The 23,261-nt window shown below is 38.2% G+C and overlaps 1 protein-coding gene across 1 annotated transcript in view; it reads left to right on the forward strand.

Annotated features, from left to right (window-relative positions):
* The window catches only part of LOC136874921 (meckelin), a 162,085-nt gene that overhangs the window by 28,291 nt on the left and 110,533 nt on the right, over positions 1-23,261 (forward strand). The window contains exons 5-6 of the mRNA XM_067148633.2: positions 9,662-9,869; positions 22,880-23,196. Of these exons, the coding sequence (XP_067004734.2) occupies positions 9,662-9,869; positions 22,880-23,196 (525 nt within the window). The remainder of the gene's footprint in view (positions 1-9,661; positions 9,870-22,879; positions 23,197-23,261) is intronic.

Below are 23,261 nucleotides of genomic sequence, written 5' to 3' on the forward strand. Positions count from 1 at the left end.
CAGGATGGACCTCCTGAGCTGACGAAGGTGTCATCAAGTGATAGAGATGAGTACAAAGTCTTATTATCTGGCATGCATAGAGGGGATGGGAATATTTATTGTAAACTGACGCTATAAGAGATTAAAGATGTAGTCCTGTTGAAATAGAGCGCCGTAATGGGCGCGTAGTTATTAATTCTTAGTTTAGGAAACCGGCGACAGGTCTGAGTAATTGATTGTAAATAATTTAGGGAATATAATACTCTAGCTTTTCATGGGATAGAGATTTATTCAATTATTTATTTCTTGGGAGATTCTGTTTGTTTATTTGCGTCAGAAGACCAGGAGTAATTAGTTTAGGGGAGTGCAGTGAGAGTAGTTATTAGAGTAATCATTAATTTGATAAGTGTATGGCAAGTAAAACGGTAAGTACTACAGTGCATAAGGCACGTAACTACGAGGCTCAGCGGCCGAACTGACAGCCAAGAACTCCACCCTTTGAAATACTTAGATAGGAAGTGATAAGATTAAATTTATTATGTGATTAAATTTACCAGGAAGTGATCATAATGCGTGTGTCAAATATCAGTCCGTGTGAATATTAAGTAATTAATGAATGTATTGCCGTGTGACGATAAAGTAGCCACGTACTGACCATCGATTAATTAGCAGTCAGTAATCAGATGTTAATTGCCGAGCGAGCACTTAATTGTGTTGTAATTGCTGAATAGATTCCGCACGATGACCGTGTATAAGTAATGTAGCGGGTAAGCCATATAGGACGGCAGGAATAATAATAATAATAATAATAATAATAATAATAATAATAATAATAATAATAATAATAATAATAACAATCGGGCAAAGATTACCATTGTAATACCGGAGTCGCATTGTGAAAGTGACGTGATACTGTTGGGTAAATATGTGTTGAATTCGAGGTGATTTGCGCGAGTGTTTTAGACCTCAGTTTATTGTAGACTTGCTTCTTAGTGGAGTGGTCTTGCGTCCTTATGAAAGGGAAAGTTACGCCTGTTAATGGTGGGTTGTCGACCGCGTGTGGAATGGGAGCATTTCGTCTGCCCTTGCCACCAATCGTGTTTTTTTTTCTATGTCCCAGCTGTGTGGAAAGCAGGGGCTTTTTGAAGTAAGAGAAAGAGGCCTGTTTGAACGGCAAAATATGTGATTTACCTAACACGGCAGAGCAGTGTAGCTATTAACAAGCGACCCGGCCGATAATGATAATGTTTGCCAACGAATCATTGTTAATTGCTCGAGTATAATATAGATAGGGATTACAGGACCCTGCCTTCATCGCAAGAGGTTGTCAGTTCGATGCTCAACGCAGGCATAGGAGGCCTACAGCGTCAGAAGAAAGATCAAAGTGCCTTTTACGTATTTTGTTGCATATCATGTATCATTTATGTGTTCTTTATGTCATGTGTGGTTGTACATAAGGCCAGTGGTGGTTCTGTCCATCAGCTTGGCGATGTCTATAATAGCGAGGGTCGGTTCGAACCCAGGTGTTGTATCATATGTGTGTATTTTTTTTTCTTTTACGTCATTTCATTGGGGAATCTAGGTCTTCGTTAGAATAAGGATTGCTCAGACATGTTGTCGGATGCATGTTAGTTTTATGTGTTAGCGATAATATAGCCTCAGTGTTATGATAAAATTACCATTCGCTATATGTCACGATACATCGCTTCGCGATAAACGTACTCGTTTCTATCAAGTATAACGGACAGATGCCCACCTAACAAATCACAACAAACATTTATAAATTTTAATGTAATTCATTAGTGTTATTTAGTGCGCCTTTTCCCATCATCATTAAGGTTGAATAAACCGGTTTGTGAGTTGAATATTTTAATTCGAATGTGATCTCATTTTAGTTATGTATGCCCTGCTTCTCCTCCCCTGTACGCCTTTAAGTTTACTTTAGTTCAGCGCCTATTTATTTCATACTTCTTGACCCATGTGCGACCCTGTAGATTCCATGCCGGTGCCATTTAGGGAGGGGGCGGGTGCATATAAATGGCGCCCAACGTGGGGCCATATAAATGGCTCCCAACGTGAAGGCAATACAAATGACTTTTCCACGTGATGGCCATATAAATAGGCGCATATATTTATTTTACCCGCATATAAAATACGGCCAAATGTGGGACGTGTTTTACGGTTTAATAGGCGTATTTTATTGTTTAATAGGCGCATAATTATTCCACCTATTGCATATGAATCACGATCCCACCTATTGCATACTATTAATGCGATAGGGGCGTGTTATGTTGTTTAATAGGCAAGGTATACTTGTGTGGCTTCCAAGAGTGGGCACGATTATTTTGGTAACCCGTGCATACTGCTGACTTTTCCACGTGAAGCCCAGTTTATTATAGCTGAATAAGTGACATCTTGATGTCAATCTTAAAATCGTTTTCATGAATGAGAACACAGTCATGGTCCAATGATATGGGCAAAGCCATGACGGACGCGTAAGCAGGGGCGTATCCAAAATTCAAGGGGATTAGTTCGAATCCCGGGAAACAATGAAATGAATTTCCCATAAGTGAGGTTCGAAGTGAATAGTGGCTCTTTCTTAGTGCATATCTATTCACGAATATTAGCCAGTGGTGCGTGTTTCGTCACCAAACAACCTGCTATTAGGAAATATATTTTACATTAGTATAACCGTGGATGAGAAGAGGTAACCTCACGCCTACTTTCTCTTTTTCGAGTGGCAGTAGGTTGATTTCATGGGTTCAGTTTGAGATTCTGATGACTTTGTGTGTTTGAAGAACCTCAATGCTGAAGGCATGGGTTGATTTACTGGCACTATACCACATGTGTTGGTATTTAAAATTGAGCCAAATTTTAGAACTACATGTTAACCGGCAGTTTTGTTAACTGAATTTAAGGGCTACTATTATAATAATTTTTCGAAAATTTCCCGTTGCCATTTTATATAAATTTCATGAACTTAATGATGTTAGGCAGTTAGGCAGCTTCAGTTATAGCCGTTTTGAGGCCTAATTTGCAATGATGATTGAAATGGAAATTCGTGAAGCTGAAAGAACGTAAAGTTTGGATAGAGGAATCTTTTCTTTTAAAATAAATAATAATTATATATTGTTGTGGATTGTTGACACCGACGTTAGCGAGGGGGTTCCTGTCATCTCAAAAGATAGCGACATGGATAGTGAAGCCATGCGGGCTTTGATGGACGAGATTAGGGGGCTCAATATGCCAAATTACTAATATCTTCAAGAAATATAACCAACAAATAGCTTTTAAAACGAATATTATCAATTTTTCCAATTTCCTTAATACACATACTATCAATTAAACTAATAAATTTTCCTAATCAGGTGTCTACAAACTACAATGCAATAGCTGTGAAAGTACATATATAGGACAAACAGGACATAATTTTTCAATAAGATACATGGAACATGTCAATGCTTCAAGATACAATCGTTTCTCTGCCATGGCACAACACATGATAGACTTAAAACATAATTTCACATCAATTGACCAAGACTTAAGCATATTGAAAGTGGATGAGAAGGGCACCATGCTCAACATATTGGAGAATTGTTACATTCATTTAGAACAGTACTTTAACCCTAACCATAATATTAATGAAATAAATGAAAAACCTAATATTCTATTTGATATAATCATTCCTATATATATGCAAATACAAGGCAAAATTGAAGGCAATAGACCACGAGGAAGAACAGCAAGTAGATGGATAGGTCAGGCGATGAAGATCACTGGTCTGCCACTTCAGATCATATTAAGGAAATGTGAAAACCGCTCGGGATGGAGACATCTTGTCAGGGTTGCAACACGGAATTGATAAGAGTTACGACGTCACGACTCTCAGTAATGAGCATAATGACTAATGATGGTGATGATTGATATATGCAAAGTATAAACGAAAAAGAGACATGTTAAGTCCGCCAATCAGTACGTACCTACCTATCCCCCCCGCCCTCCTCACACGTCACTCCTCCAACCCCTGCCATCATGAGCTGTAATGCTGCTCCCTCTCAACAGTCAATCTGGTGTTGGTGTCCGTACCAAATGCACACATTTTACGAGGAGCATAGAGGTGAGTCTCATACAGTTGTATATTAATCTCGATCTTCTAGCTCCCCTTCTTCTCTCAATAATTTACTTCAAATATTTTCTTTTCAGACATTCACTTCAAACCAAATTAAACAATAGATCACTAAATTTGATGAAAAGGAATAGCCATTCAAGTTTGAATGTTCCCCTTCAACAAACCATTACCCATATTATTATTGTACAAAACATAATTTATAAACCAAGTGGTTTGTCTATGCAGATGAGGAATGCTAACTCCCAGATCAACTCATGAATGTTTGGTTGCTGTAGGAGCGACGACATAGTTCGGCACAAACAGCAGCAGTTTTGAAGTGTCATTTGATTTCAATTTTGGGTGTGCTGTTTGGATTTCATCAAAATTTGGATTGTATATTGAAACATACCAGATTGTTTAGTTTATTATGTGTTGTATGTGAGCGTATATTTTTCCAACTGGATCGTGACTGAAGATGACCCTGCGTATACGGGGTCAAAACTAGTCCCAATCATATAAGACACTATACACGCTAATGGTATTGAATAGGTGGACCCTTCTCTACCCTTCGTTAGTAATAATGACAGCAGACGAACTGTGTCCACAACAAATTCAAGAGTTTCAGTCTATAAGTTTACCATATTTCTACAGTTGTTAGCTGAACTTTTTAAAATGGTTTTCTTGGTTCAGAAAGTGCCCCTCGGCTTAGAATCGGTATCGTTAACATGGCCAGCTAATGCATTGTTAACTCCTGCAAGAGTTACAAACAGCATGAATCTAGAAGGCACTGGTAGAACTGGATTTTGAGTGTGATGCAATGCGATTTTGTTTAACTTTGAATACAGCTGTAAAACATGGCACATGAAATCAGCCTCAATATTTGGATTACAATCCCAAACTAGCAACGGGAAACTGTCTTTTACAATATCTGTCTTCCTTCAAACGCTGTTCAGGATCACTTTGGAATTTTCCCCCACCTTAAACCATGCTCGGGTATGGGAGTACAGTAGACTACTGTCATTTACAGAACATGGTTAGAACTACTACCTGATTTTGATGTTTTGGAGCATTAATAGAAAAGGTATCACTTCTGATTGCAGCATATTTCAGCTCTTTTGCCTCCAGGTGATTGGATTCTTGCAAATATACTCGTACTATTGATTGCTTCTAAAACACCAAGAAAAGGGCTATTTCATAGAAGTTGTAGAAGTTCTTCTACAGAAGGAAATACTAAGTAATACTCTCATGGGTGTTATCGCTGCAGAAATTTTCTGTACTTATCTTAGCTGCTGTCATCTGTTACCTTCAGCAACTGTTTCTGGACTGATGCCAGTTTTCTGGTCGTGGTCTTTATAGCTAAGTAGAGGTGGGAGGTGAAATTTTGTAGCCAATAGCTCTGTTTTGTGGAGAGGGGAAGTGATGAAAATGTGTGCACATTAGTTCTGTATAAAGAAGAGGAGAGGGGGTGCTGCTTCTTCATCTTATCATGGTTTTTGTGTGTATTAGGCAGTAAATTATGTTAATGATTTTGATGAAATAAAATAGGGAATTGAATTAAATGTGCATGTAAGACCTTATTTTTATTGATAAATAATAACCTTAAAATAGTCTTGATTACCAAAATTCAGAGAATTTATTACAGGTAAGGATATCCTAACCCACATTACAGACATTTAAGTCAGAGTAGCCTCTAATACAAATGTGTAAAATAATGTTCTTTAGGCAATAAACTTGTTCCATGCATTGGTGATGGGAGGGGGGCTGAGGGGTGAGATGAATGTTGTGGGCATTAACTCTGTTCATTTGAGACAGGAGTGGAAGTGTTGTTTCTTCATCTTATAATCCCATCTCGATTTCCCTCGTCCAGCTCCCATTGTGTTGGGTTGTTTATGGCACCTTTCCATCTTCTCTATCCAACCACCATTGTTGCCTGTACTGGCAAAAATGAGTGCAATTGGACTAGACAAAAGAGTGACTGAATGGGTTGCTATATTTCTAGAAAATAGATCTCAGAGAATTAGAGTAGGTGAAGCTTTATCTGACCCTGTAATAATTAAGAAGGGAATTCCTCAAGGCAGTATTATCGGACCTTTATGTTTTCTTATATATATAAATGATATGAGTAAAGGAGTGGAATCGGAGGTAAGGCTTTTTGCGGATGATGTTATTCTCTATAGAGTAATAAATAAGTTACAAGATTGTGAGCAACTGCAACGTGACCTCGAAAATGTTGTGAGATGGACAGCAGGCAATGGTATGTTGATAAACGGGGTTAAAAGTCAGGTTGTGAGTTTCACAAATAGGACAAGTCCTCTGAGTTTTAATTACTGTGTTGATGGGGTGAAAGTTCCTTTTGGGGATCATTGTAAGTATCTAGGTGTTAATATAAGGAGAGATCTTCATTGGGGTAATCACATAAATGGGATTGTAAATAAAGGGTACAGATCTCTGCACATGGTTATGAGGGTGTTTAGGGGTTGTAGTAAGGATGTAAAGGAGAGTGCATATAAGTCTCTGGTAAGACCCCAACTAGAGTATGGTTCCAGTGTATGGGACCCTCACCAGGATTACCTGATTCAAGAACTGGAAAAAATCCAAAGAAAAGCAGCTCGATTTGTTCTGGGTGATTTCCGACAAAAGAGTAGCGTTACAAAAATGTTGCAAAGTTTGGGTTGGGAAGAATTGAGAGAAAGAAGAAGAGCTCCTCGACTAAGTGGTATGTCTTGATTTATGACCTAAGTGGTATGTTCCGAGCTGTCAGCGGAGAGGTGGCGTGGAATGACATTAGTAGACGAATAAGTTTGAGTGGTGTTTATAAAAGTAGGAAAGGTCACAATATGAAGATAAACTTGGAATTCAAGAGGACAAACTGGGGCAAATATTCATTTATAGGAAGGGGAGTTAGGGATTGGAATAACTTACCAAGAGAGGCATTGAATGAATTTCCAATTCCTTTGAAATCATTTAGGAAAAGGCTAGGAAAGCAACAGATAGGGAATCTGCCACCTGGCCGACTGCCCTAAATGCAGATCAGTATTGATTGATTGATAGTTCATGTAGTCCTAACGGTAGATGACCTCAGCATCACCCATCTCCAGACTGAAACATCACGCTCTAGGTCTTCAGATTTGTTTTGAAAGAGCTGAAGTAATGATATCTGACCGTCATAATATCACTGCATTTCTCCATATCAGATATGGAAAGAATCAAAAGTTACATTTTAAGTATCTTGGAGAGATCATTTCCTTTAATGCATCGGAGAAAGATGATCTGAAATATCAGGCTAAATTCACTGAAAAAGCTTTTCACCTCTGCAAATCCACTTATAAGTCCAGATCGATGTCATGACAGATTACAAAATGCTACTACATCATGGTAGTATGCTGCTGAATGCTTCGCCTTACTCAGCATGGTGAGATAAAGGGGATCCAAATGAAAGAGAGGAAATTCTTATGAATTGACAGTACAGTCACTTAGCATGTGCATGATTAAATTTTTGTTGACCCCTCAAGTTGTTTCTAAATTCTGAGGCACATAGGTGTAAAAGTAGTTGCCTTTGGTTTTTTGTAACTTACTTGCGTCTGGGCTTTCTGTGTTCCTGTGCAGTTTCATCCTTTTGGATTATTGCTGCTGTTGATTTCATCTCTTCCTTACAGTATGAAAATGAAGTATAATAATTTCATGTGGCTATTTGTAGCCGAGTGCAGCCCTGTAAGGCAGACTCTCCGATGAGCGTGGGCGGCATCTGCCACGTTTAAGTAACAGAGTGTTATTGTGGTGGAGGATAGTGTTATGTCTGGTGTGTGAGTTGCAGGGATGTTGGGGACAGCACAAACACCCAGCCCCCGGGCGATTGGAATTAACCAATGAAGGTTAAAATTCCCGACCCAGCCGGAAATTGAACTCGGGACCCTCTGAACCGAAGGCCATTATGTTGATCACTCAGCCAACGAGTCGGACTGAAAATGAAGTTATCAGGTTAATATTCAAAGGGTAGGCTAAAGACAGATGTATGAAGCCTTTAAACATTGCCTGGGATTTCCATAGCAACTCTCCGTAGTCAGTTATTCGCTCTTGGACTTAAATCTTCCTGTCCAGTGTAAAAACTAAGTATCAGGTTAATATTCAAAATATACAAACAGAAATATTATTATTATTATTATTATTATTATTATTATTATTATTATTATTATTATTATTATTATTATTATTATTATTATTATTATTATTTTGTATGGCAATATAAGGATACATTGGAAATGTAAATATTAGAATAAGCTATATACAGTATTTACAGATCAGGTAAATTAAAATGTGATATCCAGTGTATTCAACCAGTTCACAACTTCATCAGTGGCACTGTGTATATCTTGAATAGTTCAACAGAAAAATGATTTTATACAAGTACACTAATACAGCCACATACCAGATAAGCTGGCTTAACCCAGACTAACCCCCTGTGGGTTGGTAGAAAGTTTTTTTCACCATCCGAATGTTGGTCAGCAGGGTAGGAGAGGTGCTGGTATTCAGTTTCTAATCAGTTGATTGCATGCCAAAAGCCTGGATTCAGTTCCAAACCTCTCTGCAGTGTTCATGTGGAGTGAAGGCATGTGACGCTGTTAATGGTGGTTTGTCCATCGGATGGAGATGTTAAGCCTTGAGCAGAACCCTTGGTGTTATTCGACTGAAGTAGGATACGTACCGAAACTGTGTTTCACCCTCTTCCTATCTATAGCATATAGTCATGCAGTGACCTCCCCCTTGTATAAAACAAAATGCACTCCCCTCCATGGGTGGGGACAGTAGAATACATCCACGGTATCTCATGCCTATCGTAAGAGGTGACTAAAAGGGACCGATAAGGACTCTCAACTTGGGAGCCTGGGTTGGTAACCACGAGGCCCTTGCTGAGTGTGGTATTCTTTCACTTACTTGTGCCAGATTCCTCACTTTCATCTTTCCTATCTGACGTTTCTCGGCCAATGCCTGTTCTCTTACGTGGTATTAGGAGTCTTTCATTTTCATGCCCTTCGTGGCCCTTTTGTGTCTTTATTCTATACCTTCATTCTTCAAAGTGTCAGACCTCTTTCATTTTTCCCTCTGATTAGTGTTTCTGTTACGATAGAAAGGTTTTATTTCCTCCTTAAACAATAATCACCGTTACCACCACCTCAACCAGACTGAGTATATGGGGCTGTACATTGCCATTGCTGCCCCCCACCATCACCACCACCACCACCTTTATTAACATTGCTTTCTCAGGATCCATCATACCATAATTCAAAAGAACTCAGAGTAAAATATCATATTTATCAGTCATTTCTGTTCCTGTCTATATGTTTGAAACTAATTTAACAATCCAAGGTGTACGATACAATAAAATTAGTGTTATTCTGGATTTTTATGGAGTTTATTTCAAAGAACGTTAATTGAGCTTGGACTAAATGATTGTTAACAGGATACTTTGTATTTCAGAAATAATGTTCATATTTTTGTATATCTGAGTTACTAGATGTATTTTCTTGTCCATATCTTCCAGTGTGTATGTTTTTCCTTTCTTGCCCTCAGCATAAGAAGAACCACTTGGCATGTCAGATGGTAGCAAACATGTGCGTTATGGTGATGTTCCAAGACAATTATAAAGGTAGTCCATGTAAACTGTTTCAAGATTCTAAACATATTCCTACTTCAGAAGGGGGCCATTTGCCATGGCTCTTTTATGGTGAAGGTGATGCTCAGACTGTACTCAGTAGAAAGAAAATTCCAACAAAATACAGTTTGAGTGCCATGTCTTTGGTAAGTGCATAGTAATTTTAGTTTACAAATCTGACAAGGGAGCATTTGGGATTTAGGCTTAGTGGTGAAGGATTAATCCTGTTGTGTGGTAGTGATGATGACTTTTATAAAATGTAATCAGCTTTTTCTGAGTTGTCTACATAGTGTAAAACGATTTTTGCAGAGATGCTTTTCTTTTGAATGAATAGTTTTGAAGAAAAAAAGCTGATGAGATCTGATGGTATGGAATCATTCCGCACTTTAATTTTGGGGACTCCGAGAAAATTTACTTATGTCTCTCTGGCTGTTTGGAGCTGGGGTAGAGAGGGTATATTCTCAGTATTATAGTCAGGGATCTCTATTGAGTATCACACTTTTATCCTTACCAACACCACAGTTACCACTGATGAGTCCACGGTCATTCCATTGTTGTACCAGGTGTTTGCATGAGTCTTTTCTGGTTTCACTAAGAAATGATGCCAGCGAACAGTTTGCAGCGTATGAATTTGACACATACGTCAGTTTGTTTGTCTGACATTAACCTACCAACACACACAAGTTGAGTCCGCCAAACACTATCGTAGGACACCGTGAAATCGCTCGGATGGGACATCCCTTCGCACCCACTGTACTCCTCCGACCTGGCGCCATCTGACTATCACCTCTTCGCATCAATGGGGCAGCAAGATAGAAGGTCTTAATGATTGAGTGACTCCACCTTTACAATACTGTACATTATTATTCCTTTTTTTACTTTATTTTAAAAAAGGGACATGTTTCGCCTCTTCCTTGTGAGACATATTCAACTTAAAATATTATGATAAACACATAATATTCTTAACACTAAAAACAATGACATATCCTTAAAATGTTAAAGAGTAAAAATTATCTGTCACATGTAAACACAGTTTTAAAACAGATCTTGTTGTTAAAAATTGTTTTAACACCAATTGCTAAATGGTGAAAGTCCCGTTGAGTTTTGATACTCCAAATAAAATTAATATCATGGTCACATCTTTCTAAAGTCTGAATTAAATCTTGAAGTTAGGTCGATGTCATCTCAAGTTGGAAGCTTGAAGCTGATTAAACAGGGCTTGCTTTTTAGGTGGAATTACTCAATATGTTGGATTATGTAGCCAGATAATTCATGCAATCCATATATTATTGGTGTATGAAAGATCTAAAAAGGAAAAAGAAGAAAAAAGTAAGAAACTTATGCGAAATTCTAAGGTAAATAAAGCGTTTACGATGTCTGGGTACTTGCTTCTCCACCCTGTTTGTCTCTCTCCCTCTTGTCCGGCCGGCTCGTGTGTAGCTCTGTGTGGGACTGCTGTTTGCTGTTGATTGTAAGCTAGGAGTAGTGTGTTCCAGAACAGGGGTGAGGGGAGTGGAGGGGAATGGATGAATTAGAAGCTTTAGAATTATTCGTATTCTGAAAAAAGTTTTAATGATTTCTTCAAAGAGAATGTTTTAAGTTTCAGAGATTTCATTTTGGTTACTTATGGGGCAAGAAGACCATGCTTTGCGTCTGGTTTTATTAACAATTTTGTCAACTAATGATTTATTAAAACCATTCTTGATAGCTAGACTATAGATTATGTTCATTTCCTTCTTTAGATTACTGGCCGATAAAGGGACACCGATAGCTCTATGGATGTTAATAAAAATTCTTTGATCGATGTTAATAAAAGTATTTTCATATATGTTGAGAAGAGCGCTTTTCTTAATTATTTTTCAATGTCGGAAGATGAATGGTTGTAGTTAGATATGTGACCACTCATGGCTGAGAATTTACCATATTTTTGTAGCGTTAACGTGCTCTAAGATAACAAATAGAAAAACTGCACCCTGTTTGCCCGATATAGCTGGTGGAACAGTGGGTAGAAGTCAATTCCTGAATTTGAGAATTTAGATCTGGTATTGATTTTATGATGATTAAAAAACGAAATCTTAAAATGTCTTAAAAGATATATTGAAGATCTGTCTTTTAAAAAGATTTGTGATTTGTTATATCTAATCATTATTATAAATAAATGTGATGTAGTTCTCTATTTTTTTCATTTTTAGTTCTCTCGTAAGAGTAGTCACAGGCTTATTTCTGATTTTATTGACAATTTTGTCAGTGAATGATTTATTAAAACCATTTTTAATAACTAGACTATAGATTATGTTCATTTCCTTCTTTAGATTACTAGCCGATAAAGGGACACCAATAGCTCTATGGATCAAACTGAAGAAAATCGCTCTTTTGGGGGGGGAGGGGGTTCAGGGTGAAAAGAATCCGTCTTATTTGTGTGGTTTTTCTATAGATGTTGTAGGTAAGTTTCTCGTTAGTCCTAGTGACAGTTAAATCTAGGAATTTCAATGATTTGTCAACTTCTGATTCTAGCGTAAATTTTCTAGAAGGATCTGTTTGGTTCAAATGATTAAGAATTGTTTCGCCATTAGAGGCTTTCTGGTCAATTATAGTAAAAACATCATCTAAATAATGCGTCCAAAAGACAATTCCCTCTATTTTATTCAAGGTATTATTTACTTCAAGATGGTCAACATAGATCTCTGCAAGTATGTCCGAAGAGGATGCTCCCATAGGGAGGCCTTTCTGTTGATAAATTATATTATTAAATGAGAAATAATTATTGGAAAGGACAAATTTCAAGATATTAATAAATTCGTCTGTTTCATATCTGCTTAAAAAGCTGTATTTGTATTAACTTGTGAAAATTTAAATTTATAATTCTACCTTTACAATACTGTAATTGTCTTTATTGAAAAGACTACATTAGAGTGTATTCGTGATATATGTTTTGTCCTCTTATGGGACATCTTCATTTCTTCTCCATTTTACTAATAATTTTGTCCACAAATTGCCTGTTGAACCTGTTACTTTTAGCTATAAAATAAATAGTATCCAATTCATTTTTAGAATCTACTTCTGACATGGATATAGTATAAGCTCTGTAAATCATACTATAAATTTTCACCAAGTTGATACTTTGACAATACGGGCTCTAATATGAAATTTATTATGTGCAATGTATTTGTATAGGTTGTTTTTAATTATGTTGATAGTTTTGTTGACAGGTATATTAGAATATATATTAGTTATGTCATTGTATAATGGGACTGTAGTAAGAGGTTTGAGGAAATTTGGCAAAATTCAACTGAATTTTTGATGGGATTCTTATTAAAAAATCTATAGTGTTTCTTCAAAAAAAATCATGTACGAATTTGGATGTTTTGTAGGTAGGACTATTTCTGTAGTTAATAATTGGTCTTATAGGAATACCATTTTTGTGGATTTTGGGCATGTCTCTCGCTAATGGGATACTTGGATTTATGCTAATTAGCTTCCGAGCTTCATGTTCACTCAGGATGAACATGGTGTTTTTTTTTTTTTGGGATTTGTTTTAAGTCTCTTTGGACTTAGTAGGGTCTTTTTTTTATCTTTATGAACGACGTGTCTGAGAAAAAAATTTCTGTGTTTTCAATGTAATCTTGTTTGTACATAATGACCGTGGTATTCCCAAAGTAGAATTATTGTTGACAGTCTTAAATCTATATTAAAATTTTGTCTTTTAAAAGGATTTGTGATTTGATTTATCTTAGCATTATTATAAGTAAATGTGACGTAGTTCTCTCTCAATACGGCACGCACTCGCAGAACAGCACTTCAGCAATTTCATGGAAGTTGGAAAATGGCTCGACGAATGGTTTCCCGCTAAAAACAAGCAGTTTTTCTGGCATCGCATTCATAACTTACCTGAAAGATGAGAAAAATGTGTAGAAGCTGATTGCCAATATTTTGAATAAACAAAAAATGAATTTCCCTTGAAAATTATGTGTTTTCTTCACCACAAAAACCAGCAAAAACTTATGCATACACCTGATATGTAGACAATCTTGCTCTATGTATCAGCTCTGGAAAGTTGGTACTGAGTGACATCCCTGTGGTGAAGGAAGATAGTGTTTGTGAATGCTAAAGCCTTGCTCCTGATTATATTGTGACAGATTATTGAATTTAGTTACTCCAGAATGAACTGATTTTACTATCAAAAAGCAATTTGAGCAAGGGAGAATTATATTATACAATATTAGCATATTCTTTAATCATACATAATATATGAGTGAGAATGGTGGACTGCCCAGCATCAAAGTACAGTGTTGTAACACAAGGCAAAGCCATTCCAAACCCTTAATACTTGTTAGCATATACAATTTTTCAGAAATTGCCCTTTTGTTAAGGTTGAAAATACATCTTCTTGTCTCCAACTTTAAGAAAAATATATACAGTTTGCTTTGTGTCGCACCGACACAGATAGATCTTATAACGATGATGGGATAGGAAAGGGATAGAAGTGGGAAGGTAGTGGTCTTGGCCTTAATTAAGGTACAGCCTCAGTATTTGCTTGGTGCTTGGTGTGAAAATGGGAAAGCATGGAAAAACATCTTCAAGGCTGGCAATAGTGGGGTCGAGTCCACTATTTCCCTAATGCAAGCTCACAGCTGCACGACTCTAATCACATGGCCAACTCACTTGGTCCAATTTTGTTTTTCTTACCATATGGTGTAGACTAAAAAGTCCTTGGAAGAATCCTCACTAACTTTGAGTTGATAAGTTATTGAATTTTGTTTCCTATTTAAAGCTGGAAAATAAATTAGTTCTACAGATCTTTTAACTTCTACGTTACTTCCAATTTCATTTGGTAATTTCACTGTGAAACAAATTAGTTTCCGATTTTAGAAAACATGATGATACTTATTGTTTAAAGGGGCCTAACATCTAAGGTCATTGGCTTGATTTTAGAAGACAAGTTTGTAGTTTAATGTGCCTGTTGATAGAGCTGGAGGACCTCCAGTCCTATGTAGAAATTTGAATCTCAGGAGCATGACATTTCATTCCAATATTCCCACATGAAATGGCCAGGATTCAATTCACTCCCCTTGATGATGAGAAGCCAGTGACAATATCATTAAGCTGTCACACTTCTTCCGATTTTCAGTTTTCATTTTATGTGGATATAATTTTAGGTTCACTTCTATAAACCGCATCTTGTTCCTCTAAATGTCGCTTTGCTGATGCAACTTTTCTGATTTTTATCAGATATAACTTTGTATTAATTCTTATAATTGAGTCATTTCTCTAAAACAGCTAAGAGATTCCCACCATATGTTCTCTACTGTTTCACTTAAATCACCTTTTTTTTTTTTTTTCCCCCTTTATAATTCTTTTCTTTGCATGAATTTTTTGGACAACTTTGTCACTGTTTATGTTCAAATAAGACACAGGTAAATTTAAGGAAAATATTTCATCATATTGAAGTTATTTATTTCACTAAGAAGCCAAGCAGTTTTGATCCTAAAATGTTGATAATGGTGTACTCAAATAAATCAAGGCCAATGGACTTGTATTCAAGTGCCTGGACATCTACACTGAGCGGCACGAAATACGCAACTCCCAATAAATGATGTGTAATTATCTATTTAATCGAAGTGAAGCACTTCAACCATTGTTTTTAGACGGGGTATGCTATTGGCGTTGCTTTGTGAGTAAACAATGAAGTGTTGATTGTTTATTGCACTAGCCTCAATTGTTTTTTCCCGCGCAACCTGGAAAACACACCGCTGGATGTGAGCCAATAATGTTTTCCTGCATTGTAGTGCTTATTGTTGTACCTTTAATTGTTCCCCTTTCAATCACACGTGTTTGTAGGATCTTTCTGTGATTCTCTTAATCAACTTTCTGGAGTAAACATGCCGTTAAGCCCTGAACAAGCTGCGAAAGCTGTTGCTTTGGTGGAAGATGGTTGCAGCATGCATTACGTTGCAGAAGTGTTGAGTACTACACCTTCTATAATTTCCAGAACAGTACGAAGGTACAGGGAAACTGGAGGCTTTGCAAGGAGACCAGGATCAGGCCCAAGAAGAGCAACATCGGAGAAAGATGACCGCTTCTTACAACTTCAAGTTCTCCACAACCGTTACACCACCGCTATTGAAGCACAAAATCGACTCCACCAAGTTCGAGGGGTTAATGTTAGTGAGAGAACCATTCGAAGAAGACCGGAAGAAGCCAATCTTCAGTCCAGAAGACCTGCTACAGGACCGGAACTCACAGAGAACATCGCACAGCTCGACTGTGTTTCGCAAGGGAACATCTTGGCTGGACATTACAACAATGGGATCAAGTGTTGTTCACCAACAAGTCGCGATTTGGCCTCCGATCACCTGACGGAAGAGAGAGGGTCTGGAGAAGGCCAGGGGAAAGGTATTCTCCTTGCACATTCTCATCCAGGACGCCTTTTCACGGTGGTTCTGTGATGGTGTGGGCAGGAATCAATACAGCTGCAAGGACGGATTTAGTCTTCATGGAGCATGGGAGCCTAACCGCACATCGGTATGTGGAGGAAATCCTTCTGGAGCATGTTGTGCCTTTCGCTCCGTTTATTGGTGATGGTTTTACACTGATGCACGACAATGCACGCCCACATGTTGCGAGAATTGTGCAACAGTTCTTGGATGAAACAGAGATTCATGCTATGGTTTGACCTGCTCGAAGCCTCGATTTGAATTCCATTGAGCATGTTTGGGACCAGCTGGGGAGAAGAGTCCGTCAGCGCTATCCAGAGACCCTACAGGACCTACGGAATGCCCTCCTGGGAGAATGGGAGATGATTCCTCAACAGAACATTACCGCATTAATCAGGAGCGTGCCTGAAAGGTTGAATGCCGTCATTGCTGCAAGAGGTGGCAATGTACACGCTTTTGAAGATGCGAACAGAAGTCCCCGAGATAGTCTCTGAGGTCTGTGAAGCGAAAGTGTGAAGTGGGTAACATTAAAACAGAGTGCATTACCTTTATGAGCTTACTCAAAATTTCCTTGAAATGTGCATCTCTCGCTTAATTTGTCCAATTGTTTATAATCGTCTTTTCTTTTCATTGTTAGACCGTTAGATGGGACTGTACTACAATATTCCATCATAAGATGGTGGATTAGTGTCATAAAAGTGTCATAAATTTAGAATAAATTCCAGTTTTTGACAGAAATTGAAATGTTGCGTTTTTCGTGTTTTGTTTGTCAAGTTTTTCGAGTTTTGTCTGTACATTGCTCAGAATTTGAAAAGAATGGTATTTCTGTATCGGTCATGTCCACAGTGACAAGGAAATGCACTTTTTACTTTTTCGTAATTTCTGTCTGTGTGTCTGTCTGTCTGTCTGTCTGTCTGTCTGTCTGTACATGCTTCACTAGAAAACGGCTGAAGAGAATTTAATAAAACTCGGTATGCAAAGTCGGGGAATAAGTCACTACAATCTAGGCTATAAATAATTTTATTCATGCTGATTGAAATGGTAGTTTAGGGGAAGGCCTAAATTCTCAAATATTTATGTTATTAGTGGTGATATCTTAATGAAAATTGGTATGCAATATCGAGGAATAAGTCGCTACAATCTAGGCTATAAATAATTTTATTCACACTGACTGAAATGGTAGTTTAGGGGAAGGCCAAATTTTTATTCTTAAATATTCACGTTATTAATGGTCATATCTCATTGAAAATTTGTATGCCAAGTCGGGGAATGTGCCACTAAAATCTAAGCTATACATCACTTTATTCACGCTGAGTGAAATGATACTTTGGGGGAAGGCCTAAAATTTAATTCTCAAATATTTACATTATTAGTGGTCATATCGATAAATACTACAAAATGAAACTCATATAGAATTAAATTTCCGACCATTTATGTCTTATACATTTTTACCGTACTGGCTATGATAACACAGATATTCATGAATTTGTATTTTTGTTGCTAAGTCCATATCAGCGCCGAGACACGAGAAAATGGGTTAACAGAATTTAATGAAAATTGGTATATAGAGACGGCAAATAAGAAACTACAGTCTAAGCTATGAACAATTTTATTCAAACTGGATTAAATTGTAGTTTAGAGGAAGGCGCCTAAAATTTAATTTTTAAATACCTATGTTATTGGTCCTATCAAAAAGTACTACATAACAAATGTTACAAAGAATAAAATTTCCGACCATGTATATCTTATTCAGTTTTACCGTACCGACTATGATAGGAGTGGTATTTCAGAGTCGTAAGAAAACTAAATGTGAAGGCCTACAATATCGAAAGCGCGTAACATTGATGAATAATAACATTATATTGACCATTGTTAGTGGCGGTGTTCTATATCTCTTATGCTGCCTCTCAACTCCGATGGATGGGATGACTGCTGCGCACCGAGTATAATAGCCTGACTGATTACTGGCGGAAAATAGCCGCGGAGTTAGAAAACTTTCTTCTTTAGCATGCCATTCCTCTGGTTCACACATTTTCTGATACAGCTGGTACGTAAAGCGTTCATCATAGTTTTCCAGCTGTTCGATCCCCACTCTGACGCGGTGTAGTAGTAGTATAGCCTGGTCTAGAATAACAATTTAGGCCTATTCCAAATTATAGCACCGCAATTCACTAAATGACTCAAAATTCAACCCTGAAAAGAGCTGTTTCTTAAGCTTCTCCCTCCTCACTTTTATTAAATTCTATATTCATTTTTTTCCAAATTAGGGTGTTTCTCCTCTGGCTTGGAGGAGAAATTTGCCTCCAAGTTAGGTAGATTTTTCCGCCGCCAATATAGTGAATTGATATTTACCGACTCATCGTGTACTCCTAGGAAATACATTAGTAAAGGGGCATGATTTTTTCCCTAGGAGTCTCCATTATTTGATCTCCTCCCCGCCGAAGAAAAGACAAAGAGTGTTCACGGATCACGGCTGCCTGCGGCTTGGTCATCCCAGCTCTGAAACTTTGGACTGTAATATCGGGAGCTTAGACCTGTTCGTTAAAAGTGAGAAAATTTCATATGAATGCATTGCTTTTAATTGCGCCATTCCTACTGACATCACTGTGATGTTTGTTCATTTCAGTTGGGAAAACCAGTAAGACGGTCTTTCTGAGGACGTAAAAAGGCAGGTGGAGAGTGAGTGTCTACCGTTAAAATGAAAGCTTCCCAACCATATTGTGACTGATGGTATGCAAGCAGGTCTACCATTACAGTGAAAATTCCCTAACTCAGTCTTCACATGAGAAAAGATGTTTGGTGACATCACCATCGCGTTTCTAGGGTAACGTTAAGAGCTTTGCAATTTAATACAATATTGCTCACGTGTACGCTACCTAACCTAGAATTCTGTGTACAATGTATAATTCCGTAGCGAAGCACGGGTACATCAGCTAGTTAAAATATAAAATCCCACCACCGCCGCCGCCGCCGCCACCGCCACCGCCACCGCCACCACCACCACCACCACCACCACCACCACCACCACCACCACCACCACCACCACCACCACCTCGTGTTTATCCTTATGGTGGTACTTAATAAACTACTGGTTCTTGACAAGTGCTTTAGTCACAAACAAATAATAATAATAACGAGCAAGGTGGCCTTGCGGTTAGGGTTGCACAGCTGTGAGCTTGCATTTGGGAGAAAGTGAGTTCAAATCCCACTGTCAGCAGCTCTGAAGGTGGGTTTTCATGGTTTCCAATTTTCACACCAGGCAAAGTCTGGCCACTTTCTTCCCACTCCTACCCCTTTCCTATCCCATTGTCTCAATAAGACCTATCTGTTTCAGTGCAACATAAAGCAAATTGTAATAATAATACTGTGGAACCTCGATATCTCAAATTATCTCAGGAGCTAAATTTTATATCTAGATGTTGAAATGTCGAGACAAATAGAATACCGTTTTTTTTTTAGCATGAAGAGCACATGATTGAATCACATGTATCTATGGACTTATACTGAATACATAATTTTTAACAGTTTTTAAAAATATACAAACCACCTCTATTTTATGGCATCACTTTAATTATAACCCTTATTATAGTAACTTTTTACAAGACAGGATACAGTACATACAGTAGTGAAACAAGAAACATACCTCCGTTAAGGAAAAAGTCCATTAATCTCTTCTCTTTGTTACCGTTAACCTTTCCTCCCTTCACATTGAAACTTCTCATCAATACTACGCAGCTGAGATTAAAAAATGGAGCTTGTCATCCGTGACTTCGTGTGTTGCTTTCTTACGTGACCAGTAATTAATTTACAGACGAGAAACAGCGAGGCTTCGAGAAGTATTAGTTTTTCGGTTCCCATCATATTAGCTCCCAGAATCACTGTAACTCTTTCTTTACTTGTTAACTGGTCCTCAAAAACCACAAATGCTGTATTGCACAGTTAATGTTGCATAAAATTTGAGTCACAGAGTAGTTTTTGCTTCAAGGGAGAACCGAGCTCGATAGCTGCAGTCGCTTAAGTGTGGCCAGTATCCAGTATTCGGGAGATAGTACTGTAGGTTCGAACCCCACTGTCGGCAGCCCTGAAGATGGTTTTCCGTGGTTTCCCATTTTCACACCAGGCAAATGCTGGGGCTGTACCTTAATTAAGGCCACGGCCGATTCCTTCCCACTCCTAGCCCTTCCCTGTCCCATTGTCGCCATAAGACCTACCTGTGATCGGTGCGACGTAAAGCAAAAAAAAAAAAAAAAAAAAAAAAAAAAAGCTTCAAGGGAGGAAGTGTTTGCTTTGAGAAATCGAGAAATTCGTGTAACCAAATTTCAATTAATAGAAAAATAAATACATGTGAAGAATAGGACAAATAGCTGGGAAATTTAAGCTACTTCGTGATACTGAAAATTCCAGTAACAGAGGTTCGAGTTATCAAGGTTCAACTGTAATTTTATTTGTTTTATTTTCCACTGACTATGTTCTTTTTACAAATATCGGAGATGCCAAGTTGCTGGAATTTTATCATCCAGGAGTGCTGGTAAATCTACCAATGCAAGGCTGGTGTATTTGGGTGCCTTCAAATACTACTGAGTCAGGATCAAATCTGCCAACTTGGGGTTAGAAGGCCAGCACTCAATAAATTTTAAATGAATGAAAATGAAAATCCACAGCCTGTTTCCAGTCATTTTACTGGGTCAAGAATGGAATGAATGAAGCCGTCACCTAGTGGCGAGGATAGGAATTGTGCTGGCTGCCGAAGCCTGTTGCACTCCTGGGGCAATGATTAATGACTGGCAGATGAAATGATATTTGAGTGTGTTGCTGCAATGAAAGATGACAGGGAAAACTGGAGGACCTGGAAAAAAATCTGTCCTCCATCCGCTTTGTCCAGCACAAATCTCACATAGAGTGACCGGGATTTGTACCAGAGAACCCAGTGGGGAGAGGCCAGCGTGCTGCCGCCGGAGCGACGGAGGCTTTACGAATTAAAAATAACTTCTGTAATTACATTTTTCATTTCTCTGTTTGATTTTTTCACTAAAACTCGCAATCCTGGTGTTATGCACTATAGAACTTATTTTATTTACCCTAACTCAGAGAGAGAGAGAGAGAGAGAGAGAGAGAGAGAGAGAGATATGCAGGAAATATATGAGGACCATTCAAAAAGAAACGAGCCGGAAGCTATAAAGTGAAAACCTGTACCGTTATTTCAAAAGTATTGCCCAGCTCTGTTGAGGCGTTTGTCCCACTGCGACACAAGGCGGTGAATAGCTGTCTCGTAAAATACCTGGGGCGGTGTTGTGAACCATTTCCGGAAACACTCTTTGACATTGTCGTCCAAGATGAATCGTTTGCCTCATTTGCTCACCAAAAATGGCATAATCACAGTGAGACAGGTCTGGACTGTATGGAGGGTGACTGAGGACCTCCCATTTGAATATCTTCAAGAACTCCCTGATTGAATTTGCTGAATATTTTGGGTGGTAGCGACCTTGCTTGCTTCCACTGGAGACTTTGTTGTTTTGACTTGGGTTCAAAGTGATGACACCATGTCTTGTCTCCAGTGACCACTCCTGATAGGAACTCATTCCCTTCCTTGGTATAGCACAGCAAGTGTTCAAGAGAGAGTCCCATTCGACATGCTTCCTGTGCTGGTTGAAGACTGTGAAGCACCCATGTCAATCTGCCCTTAATGATGGCGTGAACATTTCCGACACTCACTCCGACCTCTGTGGCAATGGCTGCTACTATAACTCACCGATCTTGCATAACGAGGGCATCCACCTGCTGGACAATGGCATCGGCAATGCAGTGTGGCATTCCAGACCGTACATCATTGACCAACAACATCCGTCTTTCGCTCATTCGCTTGTGCCACGCCTTGACCCTTGCAAAGGACATCAAGTATTCTCTGTACACTTGTGCCATTCTTTGATGAATTTCCGTTCCCCACACTCCTTCCGCTGTAAGGAAACGCACTAAACCCCTTTCATCTTCTTTTGAAGCTGCTATTTCGCTGTTTTCAGCACAGCTGAGTGCAGTGGACAGTTTATGCGTACGTATGCTTGCTCTGTCATCATGTGGGTGTGTGCCTGTGTCCTTCTACAGTGAATTTGAGACTTCAGCGCTCTGATAGGGACTGCATCTTCTTCGGCATGCAGTGACATGATCCTTTCAGCAGTTTTCATTTTATAGCCTCTGGCTCATTTTTTTTCTTTTTAACCAACCTCATACTTTCTTACATACACAACTCACATTCACAGAAATTCTTCCGCACTAGCTTAGTACTCTGTTCTGTTATTCACAAAGCTGTTTGTTTAATTTCCAATACTTATTTTAACCTTTAAAGTGATGGAATTCATGTTGACTTCACAACTTCCATTACTATCCCATGCATGACTGCTATAGGCTTGTAGTATTTCATACTATGGAAGGGTGTTGTGCCATGAGATTAGTTGAATTTATTTATTGAAAGGAATTATTTTCAATACTGTAATTTCTTATCTTCTGTTTCTTCACACATCACCCAAAATATAACTGAAAAGCTGTTATTATGAGTAGAAGTTTGTTGTATACTATATAATTATTTTGAAATACATTTGACAATCTTACACTAGAATTTTTACAAATACACAGACTTGAAAAAGGTAGATTTGCTTGATATTAAAACCTGATTTTCTGTACAGAGATACTTATATTTGCATATTATACTAGCAGTTTTCTGTTTTCAGAATAACCAGATTAATTTGACGGTTGTTCACATTTTACCAACTGGGCTGTACAATGGTATATCAACAGCCAATGGAAGCTTTCTACAGTTATGCCCAGGCTCTTGGAATATTTTAGACATGGGACTACGATTCGGGTCACATTACCAGCATTCCTGCAAAATTCCTGCTAATCAGTTGGTTTCCCAAAGAGAGACAGAATTCTTTGACTTGTATCTCCAATACTGGGAAGGTGGAGAATCTATATTGTATGCTGTCCCCATTTTGACTACCAATTTCAAAGGAGGACAGAGTCAAGATAATCAGGTTAGTATAATATTTGCTCTGGTTTAGAGTTGTAAATAGGCCTGACATTTCAATTTGAATATGAA

This window comes from Anabrus simplex, chromosome 5 (genome assembly GCF_040414725.1).
Source record: "Anabrus simplex isolate iqAnaSimp1 chromosome 5, ASM4041472v1, whole genome shotgun sequence".
In the NCBI taxonomy this organism is placed as follows: domain Eukaryota; kingdom Metazoa; phylum Arthropoda; class Insecta; order Orthoptera; family Tettigoniidae; genus Anabrus; species Anabrus simplex.